The 22201-nt window shown below is 41.9% G+C and overlaps 2 protein-coding genes across 5 annotated transcripts in view; one reads left to right on the forward strand and one right to left on the reverse strand.

The window, feature by feature from the left end:
* HDGFL3 (HDGF like 3) overlaps window positions 1–11915 on the forward strand; it is a 25470-nt gene extending 13555 nt beyond the window's left edge. Inside the window, exons 3-6 of the mRNA XM_026856082.1 lie at window positions 133–271; window positions 1572–1730; window positions 3318–3464; window positions 10767–11915. Of these exons, the coding sequence (XP_026711883.1) occupies window positions 133–271; window positions 1572–1730; window positions 3318–3464; window positions 10767–10772 (451 nt within the window). The 3' untranslated portion in view covers window positions 10773–11915. The remainder of the gene's footprint in view (window positions 1–132; window positions 272–1571; window positions 1731–3317; window positions 3465–10766) is intronic.
* The window catches only part of TM6SF1 (transmembrane 6 superfamily member 1), a 21967-nt gene continuing 11379 nt past the window's right edge, over window positions 11614–22201 (reverse strand). For 2 of the 4 annotated variants that reach the window (XM_026855720.1, XM_026855718.1), the window contains 3 exons: window positions 20426–20518; window positions 19320–19439; window positions 11614–13698 (listed from right to left, as the gene is read on the reverse strand). In XM_026855720.1, the coding sequence (XP_026711521.1) occupies window positions 13507–13698; window positions 19320–19439; window positions 20426–20518 (405 nt within the window). In that variant the 3' untranslated portion in view covers window positions 11614–13506. The remainder of the gene's footprint in view (window positions 13699–19319; window positions 19440–20425; window positions 20519–22201) is intronic. The other 2 variants (XM_026855721.1, XM_026855719.1) reach the window with 1 other exon arrangement.

Genomic DNA, 22201 nt, shown 5'->3' on the forward strand with positions numbered 1-22201 from the left:
AAATCGAACTGAAAAAGAAATTAGATGGGATGAGCAGAAGAATAGGGAAAACATTTGCGCTGTTAATGTGGGGTTTTTTGAAGAGGAGGAATTTAAGTCCTTTTTTTCAATGTTACCTTTGTTAAAATGCAGCGCATTCCTGGGGCCCAAAGACCTTTTCCCATATAAAGAGTATAAAGATAAGTTTGGGAAGTCGAACAAGCGAAAAGGATTTAATGAAGGCCTGTGGGAAATAGAAAACAACCCTGGAGTAAAGTTTACTGGATATCAGGTAAATTGACTTTCGGTTCTATTCCTCCTTATCTGTTTTGTTTTATTTTTTGAAGACTTCTTGTCAATGTAAACACTGTATGATGTGGAGGGTCCTGGGTTTGGTGGAGCTAGAAAGTTTCACAGCTTTTGTAATTGTGTAATGTAAAGACAGCTGTGGTCTTGCACTCTGTGACAAACTGAACTTTAATCAGACTGCAGAGCCCTTTGCTTTCCGTGATATTCTGGGGTGGTGAAGTGGAAAATTCTGCAGCAGATTTAGTTGAATTAAAAATGGAAGGTTTTATTTACTCCAGTATAAACATGAATAATTTCTGACTTCTTTCTGTTGTTTATTTTTATATCAGGTTCAGTGTATTTTACACAGACCTTAAGGTCACTGCACTTTTGATTTTTACATTGGTAATGTATAACACGTAGGACACCACTGCCAGAGTTGTGAGGGGTGAGAAGGTGGAGGTTTAAGCCGCTGTTACGAGATAGTAGCTGCTGTACAACAGCTCTCCCTGTTGGATGTCCGGAGCAAAAAGTCAGTGGAGCTGGAAGGGGGGAAGAGTAGCTGGTGGGCTGTATATAACCAAAGAACTTTTCTCATTAAAAAAATGTGGTCCTTTGAAGGCAAAAATCACCTCCAAAAGGAGGCAAACACCTATTACATTATTAGCACAAAACCTTACAAACCAGAGATACAGACCACCTGCAGACAAGCTGCTGCCCCTCTCGGTTCCTGTTTCATATTTTCAGCCCTACAGATGTTTTGCATACACTTGGTGATTTAAAAAAAATACAGTGAATAGTCTGTGGGAGATGGACTGTCAAAGAGCTCTCAGCCTTCTGGTCAGTGTTTGCTTTTTCCTAACACAGAGACCTTGCCCTTTGCAGGGGTTTGTAACAGCCATCTTCTCTCCTGAACAAGTTATCTCCTATTGCAGCCAAAGGGTAGAAATTTCCATAGTTTTGCCCAAAGTAGAACGTGCCAAGGTCTGTCCACTGTGCAACCCTTAGTTCTCTGGCAAACACATTTTTGTTATCGGATCTTTTGTTTCTGTGTAAAACCTTCAGAACATGCTATCCCAGAATCTGCATCTGATATCTGTTTTCAAGTGGTGACTGAGAAAATTGCCTTTGCAGCCCTTTTTCTTGATAATTGCAGGAATAACCTGAGCTCTTCTTGGCTATAGCAATTAAAATGTAAGCTGTCTGTTACCAGTATTTCTATCTTCAATAGAGAACAAAAATTAAATAATATATTTTAGTGATATTTTTGTTGTTTATGTTATTATTGTTATTGTTATTTAAAGGCAATTCAGCAACAGAGCTCATCAGAAACTGAAGGAGAAGGAGGAAATACAGCAGATGCCAGCAGTGAGGAGGAAGGTGATCGGGTAGAAGAGGATGGAAAAGGAAAAAGAAAGAATGAAAAAGCAGGCTCAAAACGGAAAAAATCCTATACTTCAAAGGTTGTCTTCCGAGTTTTTCCACTGTTAATTCACGTGCATTTGTAATTAGAATGCTGTCCACCTCACGGCAATCTGTTTGTTCTTCCTTCTTTAGAATTTTGATTGTAGTACCATAACAGTGGTGTTCAAACAGGCAAAGGGCAGTGCTCTCGCTTTTGTAGACAGCGTTGGTGAGACAGCGGTTGAAATACTGTGCCCTGTTCTAGTGCCCACACTTTGAGAAGGAGGTGAAAAGTATGGGAAGGAGTTCAGAAGGGCTGGGAAGAAAATCCATGCGAAGATGGATTGATAGGTTTGATCATCTTATCTAAGTATTTCCTCATGAAGAGCAAAAAAAAAAAAAAAAAGCTGTAGGAGTGTGCCTCCTGGGAGTTGTGAGCTCAGGTTTGGTTCCTGTCCAGGAGAATTGAAGCTTCCCTCTCCCATCTCCAGTGTGAATGCCCCAGGTGCCACGCTAAAAGATGGGTAGGGTCAGATGTGCTCAGCTGCTCCTGTTGTAAAATACTTCAGTACAGGATATGGAGGAAGAACTAATTCATTAAGGAGGGAGCAGGGCACTCCATTTGTAAATAAGAGACCTGCATTGTAGTATCTACCTGCCCTGTTAATATCTAAGTAGCAGTGTCGATGAGGAGGCTAAGTGTAATGTGTGTTGGACTGCCTCATAATGGCCGGTGAACATAATCACCTGCGCAGTGACAACTTTGGGTTCAAGTAGGCTTCTCACTTGTCACCTGGGTGAAAGGGAACAACGTTATAGTCACTTCCTCCAGTTCTGTGTGTACCTCCAGGTCCGTGCTTTGCTTCAGAAATGGTGGAAGGTGTGGCAGAGTCATGATCATTCACATTCATGTTATTCTTTTCTGAAAGTGAAAACTAGATAAAATGAGAAGAAGCAAGCAAACAATCTGATCCAGGCTTAGTTTGGAGGAGAGCAAGAATTTTCATGGTTCATCCCCTGAACAAAATGTATTAAGTAATTTCACCCCCTCTGTGTGTTTTACATTAGAAATTAGGTCTGGTCTACCATCTTCTTTCCAGAAGACTCTGGGCAAACAGAGGATTAGGAAAATGGTGGCTTAATGCCACAATTTATCCTTTTATACTGTAGAATTGCATAACATAAAGGGAGCAGAAAAGATATATTGGTTCCACATGGCTTTAATGTTAATATATTAAAGCTGACAGCACTAAAAAAAGTATGGAAAGCAGCTCTGCTAATGTTATTCTCATTTTACATCTCTGTGTTTAATCAAAACTTTTGTCAAGCTGGCACCATCTGTTTCATTAACTAACAAAACCTACAGGTGACCCAACACTAATACCCATCTCCTATTACTGTGTCTGTCTTACAGTCAGTTGTGCTGCCAACTTGTGTAGAACGCAGAATTTCTCCTTTTGCTTCACTGATGGCAGTAGCTCCCAACTACTTCACCTGAAAAATGTTCTCACCCCACATATCATCCCCAATATTCACCTTGAACAGGGAGCCACATGATCAGACAGCATTCAGCATGTATTTCAGAAGTGTCTTTCTATGACTGAAGCTCAGTTTTTACTTTTTAACTTTGTTGTTGATCATTTTAGAAATCCTCCAAGCAGTCAAGGAAATCTCCTGGAGATGAAGATGATAAGGACTGCAAAGAGGAAGAAAATAAGAGCAGCTCTGATGCTGGGGACGCAGGCAATGACACAAGAAACACTTCTTCAGATTTGCAGAAAACCAGTGAAGGGGTAAATTGTTAATATCATTCACTTCCCATGCAGTTTGCTACCGGGGGGCTTTGGAGATGTAGGGGTGACAGGCATGGCATTGCAGTGACTGACCGGTGTGTACCACATGCCATCTCTTTACGTTGCATTTCAGCGCTCAGAACGTGTCTAGAACAGAAACATGGGACTGGTCCCTCCACTGGTACAAATTTTGCTCTAGAGAAACAACTGAATGAGAAAAGATACTATAAGGGTTATTTTTGTTCCAACACTTTGCATGGATGTCAGTTGAGAGGAACTACTGAAAACCGTGAGCTGGACTGATGCAAAATTGATGTGAGAGCAGAATCAGGCTGTTTGCGTAATGCTCGCTAAGCAGTGGGAGCCTGCTCATCCTTTCACACTTGGGTAAGGTTTGCGCAGTCCCACTGACTTCTCTGGAGTTCAGGAGGGTTCGTGTGCACGTGACAGACCTGCATACTGCAGGTTTCAGGGCAGATCCTGCCTTGGGAGATGACCTTCCAAGGAGGGGATATACAGTCTGCTCCAGGGCAACTTCATACAATCTCCTTGTATGTTTGTGCCAGTTGTGCGTTCATATCGATATTACTTTGTTGTGACCACAACAATGGAAAGGAAGGCTGCTGAGCAGGGCCGTTAGCAGGGGTGCTGGGTGATCATCAGTCACCTTTAACAACCACTACTGTTTCTGAGCCTTCGGAGCAGCGCAGGCCTCCCTGCTCCAGCACACTGCTCCAGCTCAGAAGCAGTCCTTGTGCAGTTCCCATGCCAAGGCTCTGCCACGTGGCCAGCAGCCGGGCTGGGCTGTCACAGGAGCTGCTGAGTGACACGAATCCCCAGGTGTGAGAGGAAGCCAGCCAGCACAGGCTCTCGTCTGACAGTGCCGCGGTGCCTTTGCACCCAGCTGCGTGCTCAGCCTCAACCCTCCCTCACAAAACACAACCTCTGGGGAGCTGCTGTCATCTCCCGCTTAAACACTCCTCCCAGAGCGTCCTTTCCTCTTGTCTCTCTGCGGTACAGTGCGTCTGCTTTGTGGCTCTTCACCTCATAAAGACTTTGATATGTGGCTCGTGGGGTCAGGAAGATAATGTGCCCCGAGCCTCTCCCATTCACTCTGAACAAGCCGCTGGCTTGAACCAGAGACTGACACAAGGAAACACTTGCCCGGCTGTGCCTTCCCAGCACCTCTCCCACAGAATTTGAGAGTCTGGGGCTGATCAGTGTGCCAAGTGCATAGTGCATGTGTTGCCCACGTTCTGGCTTGTGAACCCTGTGACACTTTCATGTCCTCAAATATGTATTTGAGTGAGAAAGCTGGCCATAAGGTCCATCTGAGGTGGCAGGAGGTTCAGGAGGGCCTGCTTTGTTTCCTGTGTTTGTAGCAGTGACGGGATATGGCTGTGAACTTCAGGCATGTCCTCCGTGTAAGACCCAAGTGTTTACTGAGTTAGGTCAGTTGCAGACTAAGTGGCTAAAAAGTCATAGAGGATGTTGGCTTTGTGGCTGGTGACATTCAGCTCTTCTTTCTGTGTGTGACATGCTTGTAACCACTGGGAGATAAGAGTCCAGCAGGCTAGAACAGCGTGGTGCTCTTCAGGATTGCAAATATTTCAGCCTCTGTGCTGAAATATCACCAACAGTCTGTGTGCTCCCCGCCAGCACCAGCTCCACAGAAATGCTCACAGTCATCGCTGTCGTACCCCTGTGAGGAGTTGGCTCTGCTCTGACTTCTGCAACCCCAACACTCGGGCTTGTCCTCACACTTGAATCACCAGTCTTTAACTAGATCTTGGATGCTTTTAACATTATGGGAAAAGTGGGTTTAGTAGCATGTACTGAAGAAAAACGGAGAGATGGTTTTAAGGGGAGCTTGAGACAAAAGCAATGATGTTTGGAGACATTTGCATCCTGATCCAGACGTTTCACTTTGGGCGTTTCTGCCACAGAATCAGCATTTCGCATGTAAATCCTTTTCAGCATTTCTTTGGAGTTTTGTCAGTAGTGCAGTTCTGTTTTAGGACCAGGAGGGGACACTCCATCTCCTGGCGTCCTCAAAGCCAGACCAGGTGTCTTTTTTGAAGGTGTGCCTTCCTCAGACACACAGCACTCAGGGAAAGAGTAATCAGAATGTTTATTCAGCTGATCTCAGAGCGTGTGTCTGGATTGACCTGCTGGGGTGCAGGCCTGGCACATCCAGGCTGGGAGTCTGCCAGGGGGCGTTGAGCTCCTTCAGCCCCACGCACTTGGACTTCACTTCTATAGAAAGGAAGGTCAAAAAAGACCCAACACATGCTTGCAGAGTTGGGATACAGTCCTCTTGTTCACACATGTGAATTCAGAAGAATTTCTAGGTCTGCTAAAAGACACCATCATAGATGAGATTTTGGTCTCTTTAAAATCATTCAGCTTGTGAGAAGAGCATTGGACCCACAACACACAGTCTGAAGAAGATGGGCTCCCTCCTCCCCAGCGTGCAGCACAGAAGCTGCACCCCCAGCACTGCACCTTCCTGCACGTTTCTCTGGCCACGGGATGCCTCCAGGAGCATCCCAACATGGGTACAGGACGGGGTGCAAACCTGCTCCCCACCCCCCCTCCACACGTGGGGTGCTGGGGGCTGCGCGACACACACCAGAGGAGAGTCTGTTTCAAAATAACTTGTAGAAAGGTACCAGGAAGGCAAAGAGACAAGAAACACAAGAGTTCAGAGCCCTGATCTCGAGGATAGACATGTTTCATTGCCCTGGTTTTGACACCATGACCGGCTGCTTAGCCAACACTGGGAGGGCTGTGGGAGGCTGCGTGCTCAGCCCCCCTCTTCTGCTCTGCACCTCCCAGGGCTCTCACCATGCAAGAGTGGCCTAAAGGACACAAGCAGTTTTTCTCTTAATAATGCTAATAATAATGAGGTAGTGTTTAGCTTTTATAATGGTTGGGCTGTAGGCTGAAGATGCATCTCCCCTCTTCAGATCAGAGGGAACCTTGCCTTTTAATCACAGCCTTACCCTCAGCATTATGGGGATCTTCTCGAAGGGTTAACAGCTAAAGTCAAATGATTGCAGGAGCATCTTCACCTATATTTTTTAATGAAATTTCTAACCTCCAGGTGGTGGAGGATGAAAATGTAAGTGATGGCTTCCTAAAGACTCAAACCCAGAGCAAATAAAAGTACTTCCAAAGCTATGATATTTTTTCAGCCAATTTCATACTGTTCAAGGGCTCAACTTGTGATTTTTTTTCTTTATCCCTGGGGTTGACAAAGCTGCTTTCTTATCTCCATCCCCTAGTTTCTCAGCTGTTCTTGAGGCACTCTCAACAGAAGAGGCATTAGCTTCCTCAGACTCAGCCACAGTTCATAGCTGCGTCCTGCCACCACCTGTTTCTCAGGCTCTTGCCCTCACTGGTGTTCTCTGCCGATTCCTTCCTGAGAAAGATGCGAAGCCTGAACCTCAGGGGTTTATTGTCCAAATTAAATAATGATATATTAGCTAAGACAGCCCATCCCAGAGTTTTCTCAAGTCAAGAGTCACAGAACCCCCTCATGACAGTCCTCTGCTCTTAAATACTAAATTGTTTTGACTTTCCCAAAATACCACATAAACAGAATATTCCAGTGGAAAGGTATTCATGGCTCTGTGTTGTTTACTTTCTGTGGTACAAAATTAGCTCCTAAATTAGTGAATTCATGGCAGCAGTTTTACATTCCACATTTAAATATCCAGTGACTTGTGTGTTCTTGGCTGGCATAACTTTAAATCTTTATAACTGAACACCTAAGTTGCTTTTTACTTTCACTCTCTGGACACCCACACAGTGACACTTGAAAGCTGGCTGTAGTCCCTGCCCGATGAGAGAGTATTTGAATGTTAAGGTCAGCACTCAGGGTTGTGGCAAGTTTTTCTTTCAGTATTCATTATTTTAGTTCCAGTCCAGAATTGTGTTGGCAAATGAGGCATTCTCTTTGTGTACAGATGTATGTGCTTGCCTTTCAGGAGGTGAATGATTTTACTGAGTCTTTGAAAAATAATAGACTTGTTGGAAGTGAAATACATTTTTTTTTGCTCCTGGTACAGCCTGAATATTAAAGTGGGGTAAAGGACTGTGATCTTTTTACTCACACTGACAATCAGTTACTAACATGGGAGTCAGTGGATCTATTTGTGGAGGCAACTGCTTGCCAGCATGAATAAGGGGATCAAAATCTGGTCCAAAATTACTGCCATCTGATACTATTGCAATTGGGAGAACATATTTAAAACAGCCTGTGTCCAGGACATATTTTTTGTTGTGATGTTCTTGTGGGGTAGCAACAATTCACTTACTGCTGTGAAAGACAAGTGGTGTGGTCAAACTGGCCAGAGAAACACAGGTTCACTGTGTCCTTCTGATGTGGTTTTTGAGACGTTTGGTTGCTTCACTCTTCCTTTTTTATTTCTCAAGAATAACACTGGTTAGGTTGCGTAACAGGTTTGGGGTTTTATCAACATTAAAAGCACAGCATTTAGGGCTCTATTCAATGTAAAAGCATTTATGTGGGCATTTTTTCCAGAAAATGAAAATAGAGTATGTATTCTTGTTTGATTATTTTTTTTTCTGCAATTTGAGATAAGTTAAAATCCACCTCTCCGGAAAGATAACATTTGTACAAATGTGTTTAGCTATTGTGCAGTAAAAATTTCTATGAAAAAATCAAATAGTGGCATACTCTCTGGTGTAAAGAGTTGTGTTGTCTGCTGCCTTCCTAGAGCTCAGCATAACAGCACTGCTAAGTAAGGCAGCAGGACACAACTCAGGAGAAGCAGAAATGCCTGAGTGTAAGTTTGAGGCTAAAGCAGCCAGTATAGACGAAATCTACTAGTTGCATCTCTGTGTACATTGAATGCTGTAACTATTTTGACCTCAAACCAACATGGTATAACAATGATCATACAGAGCAAGTAAATAATTATCCTTCTGCCCATCCAGCAAGAGCTTTTAAAGTACAGGATGGCTGAGTCAGTTGCCAGACACTGTTGAGGAAGGAATCTGCAGTGCCAGAAAAAACAAGGCAATTTGTGGGTTTAGTTTTATTCCCTGCTTTCTGTGTTCTGTCCTTCAATTTTTATTGATGACTGAAATTTTTCACTTGAAGCGGTCAGATTCTGTGCTGCTTCTTTTGTGTGCTTCTCAGCGCGGCACATGTTGTACCGTATCTCACAGTAAAGCTGAGAGACTTGTTCAAACAAAGATGATGAGAGTTGATCTGTTTCTGGAGAGACGTGAAACCATGGAGACCGTGGAAACTGCTCAGCTCTGCCGCATCCCCGCTCGGCGGCGGGAGCCTGGCAGCATGTGCTGCCTGGGCAGGGCAAGGAGCCGAGGGCCCTGTGCAGCCCCGGGGCTGCTGCACCTGGGGAAAGGAGAACTGCTGACTGCTGGGGCACCCGGGGGCACCCCGAGGAGACACAGCGTGTGTCAGGCTGGCAAATGGCACTGGAAACTGAAAATGCTGGGAGGTGATTTGCATACCTGGCTCTTTGTTGTCCCTCCTGTGCCACACTGTGGCCCAAAGGACGTTATCTGTGAGACAGTGGGAGTGGAACTATTAATATTCCCAAGGCCCTACCTAAAAATGGTGCCTGCCCAGTCTTCTGGCCTTAGCCCAGGGGGGAATTGTTGTTAATAAGTGCAGAGGTTTCATATTCCAAAAGGACAGCTTTCCTTACTGGATCTGAGGGTGATTCCGTAGGGACCGACTGTTTCACCACCCATCCTGCCTACCAGTGCTGGGTAGCAGCTGTCCTTGAGAACTTCAGCAGAAGGCATGGTCTCAGACGGGAAAGAAACAGCCGTGAACCCCTCCAAGGCACATCTCCAAAGCATCTGTAAATATAACCTCAATGACTCTTGAAGAGGTGAGAGGTGGAGGAAGTGCGGTGCCGTAGTTACACCTTTTGGGGGGAGGCAGGGCTCAGGCAGTTCCTGTAAGCCATCATGACAGGCGTGAGCATCTTACAATAATCCCTTATCATGTGTCGTTAGTCAGGATGTACCAGAGCCTCCCACACAGAAAAGCGCGGGTTCCCATTACTTACTGTTTGCAAACCCCTTGTCGCAGGAGAGAAGAACCACACTGACCAAACACAGCCCTTGGTTTGGAGGTGCAGCAACCAGACTGGGATCCCAGCCTGCTCCGTGGACACTCGTATGCTCTTATCTCTTGGATAGAGAAGCACAGTCCACTATAGCCCTGGCACTACACGCAGCAGGGATGATGGGCCAAAGCAGGAAAGAGTTTAGGAGCAAACTGCTAGTGCAGGGATGTCAAAATATCTTTTTTTCATACTCTCCTCCAATCCTGTGTAAAATGAAAATTCCACCAACCCCAGTGGATTTAACCCCTCCACTTACTTCCTGATGTTGATTTTTTTCCTTGGATGATCACACCAAATACAGGACTAATTCCTTCGTACTGCTTGTGTCTTTCTTTCCGTCTGTCAGGGTGTGGGTGCACAAGCATTCACACTCGGAATTCTTTACAAAGGAGGAGGGATGTCATGTTCAGGGTTAGGTAGTCACTCAGCGTTGCATGTCCTCACGTTGCTGGACAAAAGTGGTGTGTCCCCGTGCCTGTAGGTGAGTTTGGCTGTCGCTGTTTCATGTAAAGAATTGCCATGATCCATGAGGATGGTCTGATCTTGTTCCCACTAATGTCAGGGGAAGCAAGAGCTGCCCTTGACTCAGTCATGAAGTGGGTGTTCCTTCCTTTTCTGTCATCACCTTACAGTGAACTCCAAGCCAAACTATTTCTTTTTCAGAAGCAACATTCAGATACATTAGCTAGGAAAACTGTTTATGTTTCTTCATGCTTGCTAAGTGTTCATTTGTTTGAACGGCGGGGTGCTCCCATCGCGAGGCGGTCAGGAATACAGCACTGCCGGAGCTCTTCCATGAAGTGTAGCAGTGATTTAGTGCAGTGGAAAAATGCAAAATCTGGTTGTGTGTGAAGTATACTGTAAGATTCACAATTAAGTGATTGGGGAAAACAGAAAAAAACCCACATACAGGACTGGAGCTGCTTATTTGAATAAAGCCCTAAATGTTTACGTTTAAACTGCATCCTTTAATATTTTGTAGTGGTATGTTTAGTTGATGTAACGTAAGCAGTTTTCTCTAGAAAAAAATTCCTGTTCAAACAGACCGGGTGGTTACTTGTACCTGTGACTTCAAAGTGTGGGAATAAGGCATTAATTATATCAAGTTTGTTGCAGCTTGCTTATTCTTACGTTAAATGCGATTTCTTTTTCTCTCTTTCTCTTTCAGACTTAACCAACATAATGACTGCTGAATATTAAGGGAAAACACAAGAAGGTTACATGTTTGGTTGTCTAATATTCTTGGATTTGATATGAGTCACCACATCTGTTCATTAGTATCATCAAGAGCATCCCAGTTTGTATGCACATTATTCACATTCCTATCTGTTGTGTTTGCAGAAATGACATTTTTACCCTTTTTTCTAAGGGTTACTTTTTGATTTTCATATTATTTGGTTGCATGAAGTTGCCCTTTACCAGTGGCTGAGGTTTATGAAGATATCGCATACTTGAACACGTTTTAGATTCCTTTTCTAGATAGAAAAGGTGTAACTCCAAATTATAGCATTCTAAATCAGTGGGTTTTTTTAAAAACAAGTAAATCTTAGAAATGAGTCCCCTCCATACAATACTACAATATCTTCCACATACAAACATAATTTTAAATTACCCTATATCCATACTTTCTTGATTTTTGATCAGTTTACAACATAAAAGAAAAAATCTTCAGTTGAGATCACCGCCAAGTTCAATAATGTAATAAAATACCTTTCCTTATTAGAATTACCTAGCTAGTTATACTCTTAATACTTCTCAAAATCATGATGTAATGTACACTATCTGACTTAGTTCCTATATGTGGAGTTAGTGAAAGTCTTTTTGTGTTTCTTTAGATTAATACAAGGATTTTTTCCAATGCCAACACAATTTGAAATCATTCATTTGAATGCTTTCCATTTTTAAGCTTACTGTGATATAGAACCCTATGGGAAACCAAAAGAAAACATCAATTTTAAATAATGAAAGGCTTAAAAAAGGATGCTGTCATTCTGGCTTTTTTTTTTCCTTTTGGAAATAGAACTAGACTAGTAAGTAAGCATTCCAAATCCATTATTCTGTGTACATTATTGTTGCTATTGTGATAATAGAGATTTTTATTTATTTTTATGCCAGCTCTTATTGTGAAAACATATTTAGTCTGGTTTTATCAATCCTTGTTATGCTTGTCCTTGGAACATCTTTTGCGTATTCAAGGTTTGTAGTTGATGAGTTTACTGTAAAAAACTAAGAAAAACCACAACAAAAAAACAAAAAACAAAACAAAAAGAAAACAAAAAAATGTATTGTTTTTACAGAATAAATTTATTGGAATGTGTATTGGGAGTAAGGTTTGAGGTTGTAAGCAACTAAGTTAGCGTCATATTTGGCTTCATACGTGTAATAATGTGAGGTATTAATGTAAGTAAGTCAAGTATTAAAGCAAAACATTCTGTTAACATGAGTTGACCATAATAGATACAAGTGCAGGTGAGATCTTTATTTTTTCTGTACTTTGCCTTTTCTGGATAACAGGAGGTTATTAAATTCACCTTGAATGTATTCAAAGTTTCTTTAAAAAAACATTAGAAGTAACATCGGAGGCTCAAATACCTGTTTGTGAGCCAGCATGTCCTGCCGCAGCCCCGCAGCTCGGGGCTGGTGTTCTCGGGAGGAGGTGCTGGGATGGAGCTGTCCCCAGTTCTAGCCTGCGTGGAAGGAGCCCACACCAGGGAGGCTGGGAGCTGCAGGGAATTACTGCCAAGTTCCTTTTTTGCCAAGGAGCATCGACTGAGATGCGTTGTGGTTAGTTTGGACCTGCCCCTTTGGCTGGAGGTATAAAACCGAGGGCTCTCTCTTCAGAACTGCACCTCAGTGCTCGGGGGAGAGCGTTAGAGCCTGAAGTTCTTGCTGCTCTGAAAGTCCCCTTAGGCATCAGCAGGAGCTGTTGCTTTCTTGTTCCCAATTAGGTTTAAAAAGAAAACTAAAATTCTCTTAAGTCAAAACACCCAAAAGTCACCATCCCAAATTAAAGTGTTTCCAGTTAAAATGTATTTCATCTGTGAGAAATGCACCGAGTGTACTGCTTTTAGTATAAATACACCTAAAAGGCATAGAAATAGTTGTCACTGCAGACAGAAACATCAGCCGCGCAAACCAAGGTGGCTGTATTTGCTGCTCCTTGTTTCTGACCTAACAGCATTAGCAAAACCAGGGCCACAAACCTCTCCTCTCTGAAAACGGACGCTACGGTGTAAGGCCTGCCTCCCAAGGTGATGAGCCCTCCGTGCCCACCTCAGAAGTGCTGGTAGGCACGTGCCTATCTTCAAGCTGATGAGCAGTCCCTGCAGAAGTGAATCCTTAAAAGAATTAACAAAACTACATGATTTGCTTATCATATATGGAGTCTTACCATAAGAGTTGATTGCTTCTTAAAAGATTTCTTGGGATTTTTAACAAGGCTGACCCACAGGACATACTTTTTGACAAATAAAACATGTGCATGTGACAGAGTTATGTATGTTAATTTTTCACACTTCAAAATACTGACCTTCACATTCTACAGTAGCTCTGTATAGGGATTGCTAGCACTGATACTCGTCAGTGTGTGGAGGCTAAACACTGACATCATTATTATTATTTAACTTCATGCAGTATTTCTAAAACTGTCAAAGCAGCTTACTTAAAAATAGCTATGTGAACTGGCAACTCCACTGCAGCGCAAAGTCAAAATGTTGAGAAGTGGTACTGAAGGCAGTCATCTTTATTTTCCCTTTTTGAGTAGGATAAACAAAACAGACCGTGCAACTTTACACAACTGTGCAATTTTACACATCTTACACGCTTCTTTTGGGTTCTATCTGAGCAGTTCAATGACACCCCAACCCAATTATATACATAACCAAAAGGAGAAGCTGAAAACAGTTGTGCTATTCTGTTTTTTCTTCTTGTTTTGTTTTCATAAAAAACTCTGGCTTGTTGACACACCTGTAAGCCAACAGCTGGGGAAGAATCCCATACATTATGTTCAATATCAGGAAAAACTGTTTTGCTTCTTCAGGGACTCTGTAGATGTAAGGAGTTCGAGCATGAAGAGAAGCACCAATATGGGAAAATTGAGCCTGTGGTGTGTATATAACGTATATATTAAAAAAGGTAAAGTTGATGTATATTTTGGTAAAACAGCATAATCTGCATGCAACTACGCATCTCCAGTGACATTTTCCAAGCCAGCCCTTATATTCCAGAATTATCTATCATACTTTTGCACAGTGGTATAAAAATACAGCCTAAACTAAGTTCATTAGTATCTTGGTATAAGAAGCATAAAAGGAACCGTCAGCGGCATGGTAGGAGATGTATTTTATGCACACGATGGCACTGATCTTTACATCAGCTATAGGATTTCACCCTTGGCTTAGAGGTGATTATTCATGCAGCAGCATCCATGATCCTTCCCCCTGGCCAGTGGCTGCCAAAGGGTGCATCACCGCAGAGATCTGCACTCCTGAGCCCCAGCCCAGGAGTGGGGGTAGGACTCGCACCCACCTACCAGGGAATCTTGTGTTTGGCATCAACGGGAAGCAGACAGACACTCACTCAGCCTGAATAAAGTTAGAAGGTAAAATCTTGGAAGCTTTGTTAGTTCTGTTTGGGGTTTTTTGTTTTGGGTTTTTTTTTTTAAATATTAAACCCAGTCTTCAAGATTCTGATCCCTCGTGATTTCAGAAAACATCTGCAATATTTGGCTTTTGGGCTGGGGGCTGTTCTCAAGTATAGGTTAAGTTTATCAGTGAAGGTTATATGCAAAGACAAGCTTGCTGGGCTGAAGCATATTTTTAGCATAAACAAACATTTAAAGATAGAAGTGTCAGGGTAGTCGCTGTCTTTTGTCTCCATCTGTTACCTGCTATTTCAAGCCACAGCTCATTCACATTAACTATTGTGTGTCCAATTTTTTTTTTTTTTTTTTTTTTTTTAGTTAGTTAGTTAGCAGTGGAGGAGATCTGGGAAGATAAATATCTATTTGATCTTAAGCAGAGCAGGAGAAAGGGACAGCAGGATTTTAGTAACACAGGAGTATGCTGTGACCAAATCACATCCTCTGTCCTGGGTTCAGCAGGAGTTACTTTGGTCCCACAAAGAACACAGTTAGCAAAGTGGAAAGTGAAATACAGTGCAGGTGTTTTAATACACACTGCTCTAGCAAAAGGTTAGGCTGAGACCACATAGCAAAAGAGAAAAGGAAATCAGTTTTCAGGTGATTCTAGTCACCTCCACTCAATGGGAAGAGCTGATCTAGCAAACCTGAGTCAAGAAACGGAGTAATCAAAGAAATCAACCACAAACACACTTCAGCAGAGTGCCACTTAGCATGTTTCTGTAAATAGCTATTCCACAGTAAGCAGATGTTCAGGAGCACGCTATCAGCAGCCTTTATATCAGCTTCAGAATTCAGTCTGCCTCTTGCAGCCCGTCTGTTCTCACCTGTTTCAGGCAGGAACTGCCTTTAGCACCTGGGTGGTCTTGCTCAGATCCTGCTACCTTCCTCGTCTCGGGAGCCATCTGGGCCCAGGCAGCCTGAGCATTAGTGCTCAGCAGCAAAGCCCTCTTACTAATGTGGGGTAGCAGTTTCCCAAGGAGCCAGCCAGCCACCACTGGGCTTCAGGTAGGAGGTTTGGGTCTGTCTGATGTTTACCTAGACACTAACAGCCTCCTGGTAGTATTTTAGAGTCTCTTCTGGGGTGAACAAGATGCTAAGGCACATACTTCTCTGTGGAGAATCGCAAGGCTTGTCTGTCTCCAAGAGTGGCCAGCTGTGCATCATAGTAAGTTGATAGTAAATTCATAAGTTCATAGTAAGCCTTGTCAGAAAGAGCTGTAAGCAGCTGCTTCTGAGAGACTCAGAGCTCCCACAGCCTCCTGGATGCCTTAGACAATCTAAGCCTTATTGTCTGGTCTTGTCTCTCACAAGAGTTGTGGCACATTAGTCAGCTTTAGGCATTAGAAAAAGCAGAAACATTTTGCTCTATTCGTAGCCCATGAAGATTTTTACTAGCTTAATGATGCACCACATAATGAAGTTATTGTTTATTAGACTTGTTTTTCAATATAACACATTGCTTTTTCCTTTCATTATCAGGGAGGATATTTAGGTCTGTTAAAGTCAGGTTTTTTAAAATTTGATTTGCCCCTGTGGAAATTGTGTTATGTCTTTAATCTCATGTGTTTCCTTTCCATGACTGTACTGTGCTTCTGCTTTTTTTTTTCTGTTTTTTTTTTCTCCCTTGAGGCAGGGGGTGTGTCTTAAAAGCAGATCTCTTGCTCCCCAGTAGCTCTTCTTTCAAGTACTAGGCAGACTTAGACCAAATCCATAATTTTAAGCAGTAAGACAAAAGCTGTTAGTTACTGCAGATATCTGTGCCTGTTCTGCAACAGGCTGGCATTGTGATAAGTGAGATCAACCTTGAGTCTTGCCATGATCAGGTCTTCTCACTGAATAAGCCATTCCTTGGTGCTTTCTGTTACTGAACCCTTTCTAAGTGGAGAATTTTGAGGATCAAGCGGCTGAACTTTGGCTGAGAAATCAACCAAATGAGATGCTGCAGGTAAATTTCTAAGGTAGCCTTATCCATTTAACATACAGCCTTTGTTAACCTGGAAGCCTCGGTCAGTCTGATGATCAGGCTGTTCCACAGCAATTGGAAGGTGCCTGGTGCTGGACATGGCACTGCCCAGCCTGACAGCTGCAATTTGCCTATGCCCGCTTCTCAGTAAGTTTCTTGTCTGTATGAAATGGTTTGGGTTTGGAATTCTTTTTACAATAGTTTTTGCCTGTAGCCTAATCATAGCAAATACTTTGAATATTTCTTACCCTGCAGTCAAAAAAATAGAGAAGGGCCTGGAAAAACGTTAAGAGTCCTCCTTCACTCTGTGCCTTCTTTCTAAAACTGGCTTAAATCAGGCAAAGAATAACTTAGTTTGGAGAGGTTTGGACCATGTCTTATGAGCCTAAGGAAAGCCATCAAACAGAGCTGGGGAGAGAGTAACCTAGAAAAATATGTTCCTTGGGTTTATGTTCTCTTGTAGACAAGAGGCACAGCAGAAACTAACCACCAAAATTGCAGGATTAAGGAAAACACTTCAAGGGGGGAGTAGAAAAGCTTTCTATATGTGAGAGAATAGGGAAGAGGGCTATGAGTAGTCGGTGAGACAGAATCGTTTTGGATAGCTGGGCTATGGCTCTTCATCCCTTTTCATGTGGCTCACTTGCACAGGGAAAAAGCCACTTAATCAAGTTCAGAGGCTATTCCAACCCTTTTGCATAATCAAAGCTCCTGGTACTTTAGTCATATGACATTTAAAGAGCTCTTCCTGAAGCTTCAGAAAGTCTAATAAGGGTCACAATCTGGTTTTGGAGTCTGAAAGTTAATAATGGAATAATTCAAGCTGAGAGCTATATGTAATTCTGAAAAACTGTAAATATTTTTGTGTGTGTGAAAGGCTAGGCACTTTCAGAGTTCTTAGTTTAGGTGAATCACATGGTATTTTGAGACTTGCTTTTGTAAAAAGTACATACTTCATAATGCTAGAAATAAAAAATAATTAAAATCTCCACATTCCCCATCTGTAGGAGCAGTGTTCATTCCCAGGGAGAAATGCCCACTATTTCCATCATTAGGTATTTGCCATTATTGGACCTTTGTGCGTCATAGAAAGTGAAATGTGTTTCAGTAACTGTGTGTGTTTTAATTATCAATTACAAAGTTTTAACTTGAGAAAATAGTAGACAAACCTGGAAGTGTTTGTGCCTCAAAATGACCAGACCCAAAAAAATACAGAAGTCCTCAATTCATTGTCACACACATTTTTCATCCCAGGTTGCTCACAGTTCACCAAGTCAATTAAATTATGTTCAGCTGTGGTATGACTGAAGTTCATTCTGCAGTGCATTAAAATAAAAACTACAAAACCCCTCCCAAACTCAAAGAAATGGTTTTTTGAGTCAGGATAAAATGTAGGGAGTGTGCAGCAGCACACTCTTTAAGTTCTCTCAATCAGTTAGGTCAGCCCACAGATTTTGCTTGTGCCTAGGACAAGCTTTAAAGAGTTAAATGGGAAATTTTGAGTGTTAGTTTTTGAGTTATCAGCAGCTTTTCTTCTCTTTGTCTAATGTGTAAATCAGCATTATCCTGAAGCCAGACCACAAGGGACAACAGAGGGGTTTTAGACTTCAGCAACAAACTGTTGCATGTATTCATCATACAGCTAAAAGGTACAAAGTGCCCTTGAAAAAAAGAAAAGTGTTTGTTATGGGAAACATTTAAAAGAAAGAAAGGAAAAAAAGCACACCACAACAAACCAAAACCAAACCAACCAAACAAAAATTGCCTCCAATCTGGGAGGCTGAGCTTCTTTGGCAAGTTTGCAAGATTGTGACACTCGTCACACTCTGAGTTCTGGTTTACTTTTCCTTGTGCTAAATAATCTTTGAAGGAGTGGTTTCTTTCCCATCTGTCTGGGGAATTCATGAAACCCGAGTAATCTGTCAGTAGTGAGAGGTTCCTGGCACTGCCTTGCCTACTTTAGCCAGCTTGTGCTTTTCCTAGATTAGGTTTGGGCCAAACACAGTTGTATAATACTTATGATACCTTTTGAGCATCTAAACCTTCTCGTTTAATATGTTTGCCGGATTCTGTTTGGATATAATTGGGTAATACAAGTTTCTCTATAAACTGTTTAGGGAAAAAAGTCATATCCTCTGTGATAATGTCTCACAAACAGAAAATAAAATGTCACTCCCCCCATCTTTGCTGAGCAGTTAAGCTGGACTGTAGTTTGTATCCATGATTGTTATCTCAGGCCTGAGGAACAAAGTGTTGGTCTGTGTTTGTCTAATAGTGGTACTTGAATTACAATTATCGTTGTGTCCCTATGTTCCCATTAGTGTTGCAGGATTATGTGCATATTTTCTGCATTGTCTGGATGCTCAGAGCGTATTTCATTTCAGTACAAATCAATTTTGTCACTGTCTCAACTGTTTAATGGCATCTATATGTCATGAGAAGTCATTTACTAGTTCCTGTTGATTTTTTTTTTTTTTTCTGGTTTGGTCAGTCTTCTCATAACCATCAGCACCATGTAGTGATTAACTACAGTTGTTTATTGAAGAATCAGAAAAAAATAAGAAAGTATGATCATTGGTCTGCCTTTGGCAACACAAGCAAGTCTTAGTGTTATGGTGGTTTGTGGCCAAGGAAGTTCCCAGTATTGTATCAACATCATCAACTGGTATTGTCCATTTTGTGTGACTAGTAGGTATTTTTTCTGTTTACATTTTTCAAACTACCTAGTTGGCCAACACATATTATGGAAACAATGTACTGTACTGTTTTGTTGCATATGGAGTTTTTTTACACAGTCAACTGTTACAGCTTTAAGACAGGCTTCCTACATGGTCTCAGCTAAAGAGTGCATGGGGCTCAGTATGGTTTAAATGAGCCCAATAAAAAGATTCTGCAGAAGGAGAGAAATTTACTAAATCAAGAATGCGGTCATTAAACGCATGTAATGGGTTTGATTCTCCAGTCCCTTATATTAGATTTTATAGATATAAAAGGTGATCTGAGATACAATGGCATAAAACCTGCATGGGAAGATCAAGCCCTGGGCCCCTTATTTATTCCATAAGTCTCTACTTACTACTGTGTAATTCAAGAGTGAACATTTTACAAAGAAATACCTGAGCTAGTCCTCCAGCATGTATAAGGGTTAAATCGGGCATCCAGGAACAACCAGGCACCAGTAGGCCATAGAGAGCAATCACATGGTATGGCACAGAGTAGAACATGTATGCCAGCATCTGCATTTTTAAACAGAAATATTAGTTGCTTTGTAGTTTGAGGGAGATGCATTTAAAAATCAGCCAGCTGCTGACTGAGGAGACTATTCAAAACTACACTCCTGGCTGCATTGCTTCCCAGGCCTTCTTGCAGCTATAACTTCTTTGAGAAAAGAGTTTCACACCTGGATGCTGTTGACTGGATCCAGCTACCCCAAGGCCTCTACTAATAGTGATGGCTCTTATCTCTTTGCCCCACCCAAATCCACTTCCTCCCAGGACTTGTTTTCCTGCCCCTTGCCATCTTGCCAATAAGCATGGCTTGACCTAACTCAGTGTCCAACACAACATGGGTGTCCATTTCTCAAGCTCCGTTGCACTTTCAGCTGGGAGGTGTGAGATAACCCAAGGCACCCCTTTCCCTGGAAGAACAGCAGAGATATGTGGTTTCTGCTCATCATCTGACTTGTGAATCCTCTTACTGCTTCAGGCCCTGCCCCCATGCAACAGCCAGAGTTGCAAAAGAAAGGCAACCTTGCAAATGCTGCAAAACTAAAGTACAACATTCTGTCCTCTGCAATGCTTGTGTAAATAGGGCTTGTAAAAACTCATGTTTCAAGGAGTGTGTCGCTGGTGACAGAAGCATAACATGAGCTTAAGGAACCTAGTTCTACTACACCCCTTTTTGCTCCATTATTCCGGACTGGAAGTCTACTTTGCCCTTCTAAGGAAGGGGAATGATCATAAAAAGCACGTAGATCTGTTTCATGGACTATATTACAAGAAGCCTGAGTAATTAGTTTGTAACTGACTTGAATCTGAGTTAAGCTTATCACACTGAAGACTTGGTACCCTCTAATGACTATAGTAGAAAGTACGAAATACCTTTAACTTGCCATGAACAAATACTTTCCTTATTGATCTTGTCATCTGTGAAACCCATGGCTTCATCTTTGCACCAGTTAACAAATCACTTAACACTCTATGCTCCACAGTCAATGCTTTACCTGAAGCTTAGGATAGGCAGCAGGGTCTTTTATATAAGGCTCGTGAAGTTGAATATATAGCCGGCAGAGTTCAGCAGGGCAATCCAGAGCAATCTAAGAAGAATTTTTAAAACTTCCCGTGAACAAAGAATTTGTTCTAAAATAAGCTAACCTGACACCTGTTACCAGCCCTAAAGATTCACTAGCTGTCTGCAGCACTGCAAGCAGGACAAGGCTTGCTCAGATTCTATTGCAAAGGTGATCCATTTGATCACCAGTTAAAAACCCAAAATGCAGTCTCCTCTTAGCTCCTGCTCTGAGGGTTTGCAAGGAAATGCTGACAGCCTGCTTTAAAGATTTTGACTGGAAAAGAATTCAGTCAGTTGGCTGGCTATGCTGTAGTAAAAGTATCATTGCTACTGATTTGCTCTGATAAACAGACTTTAATCCCAGCAAATGAAATTTTCAATAGAAAATTGCTCAAACAGTGGAAACTTCAGGTTAAGCCCTCAATTTTAGGATAGCAAGCTGTGAGTGTAGTCCAAGAAAAGAGTTGCATTGTGGCAAGGTAGAAATGAAGAGCAATGCAGAGAGACAGGTGTTACTTAATAAGTTTAAAAGAGAGTAGCAGAGGAGAGATTATTGGACTTTACACTCCTACAGAAAGAAAAAAGTTCCTGATAAGCATGAAGGGAGAGCCAGTTGCAAAAGTTTCTTTTCATAGTAGCCCTTAAAACTTCTACAACTAATACTATTCTAAAATGAGTTAGCAATCTGTGTCAACAGCTGTCACCAAGTGGTTTATGGCAAGGCATTGTTAATGTCAAAGTTACAGGACTGAACAACTAAATTTCATGTGTATTTGTTGTGTGACTTTGAGGGGGAAATGCAAAGATTCACAAACAGTGGATAGTCCTCCCTGTTCTTTTTCAACATGAGCAGGTCCACTCAGGTCTGAGTGGATTATAACAGATTATGTTATATTAGCTTTTTCACAAAATCATGGTTACTGCATCTTACACAGAGATGTTCAGTTGATCTCTCTATGTATAAGTAAGGGCAGTAAGCAGTTTCTGTTTGGTAAAGGAAATATGTAAGGAAATGACCACATTCTCAAAGTCAACAAAAAAATTCCTCTGAGAAATTGCAGAACCAAGTTAAATGTTAGAGCATGAGATTAACATTTCCCACAGTGACATTACAGGTAAACCAGCTGATTAACCTGCATCAGTGATGCTCTCAAGTAGCATGATCTACAAGAAATAAAGCAGTATGTGAGAAGTTGGAAGAAAGAAAATATTTTTGAGAGGCAAGTTTTCAGAGAAACAGCAGAAGGTGACAGAGTAATGTGAGCAGCAGAACTACAAAAAGACAATCTGCACTAGGTAAATAAAATGTTGCTTGGGTACTTATTGTCACCTCTTACTTGAATTATTCTAGACATGATCAGATCTACAAATCAAGCAAGCAGGCGGTTGTCTGAGACATTTCAGTTCTGTTCACTGAATGATACATAACTTCCCTTCTGCTTCAGGCAGAAAATGTTTTAGAGCTGACAAAGGACTGGATTTACCTACTACTGGATTTATTTACTTCAAGCATTTTTTGTACTGATTCCCTCAGAAATTTTAATTCAATCAACTATGCTTAAAAGGCAAACATTAAAAAAAAAAAAAAAAAATCTCTTGGTAAGTAGAAATGACATGTGTTTTTTAGGTAATATAGATAATTATTTTTTTTCCAGATGGAAATGCTCTCCTCTATCTCATGCAGTGTAAATTAACTTGGTTTCCTATA

Source organism: Athene cunicularia (genome assembly GCF_003259725.1).
Source record: "Athene cunicularia isolate RWA chromosome 10 unlocalized genomic scaffold, athCun1 chr10_part1, whole genome shotgun sequence".
In the NCBI taxonomy this organism is placed as follows: Eukaryota; Metazoa; Chordata; class Aves; order Strigiformes; family Strigidae; genus Athene; species Athene cunicularia.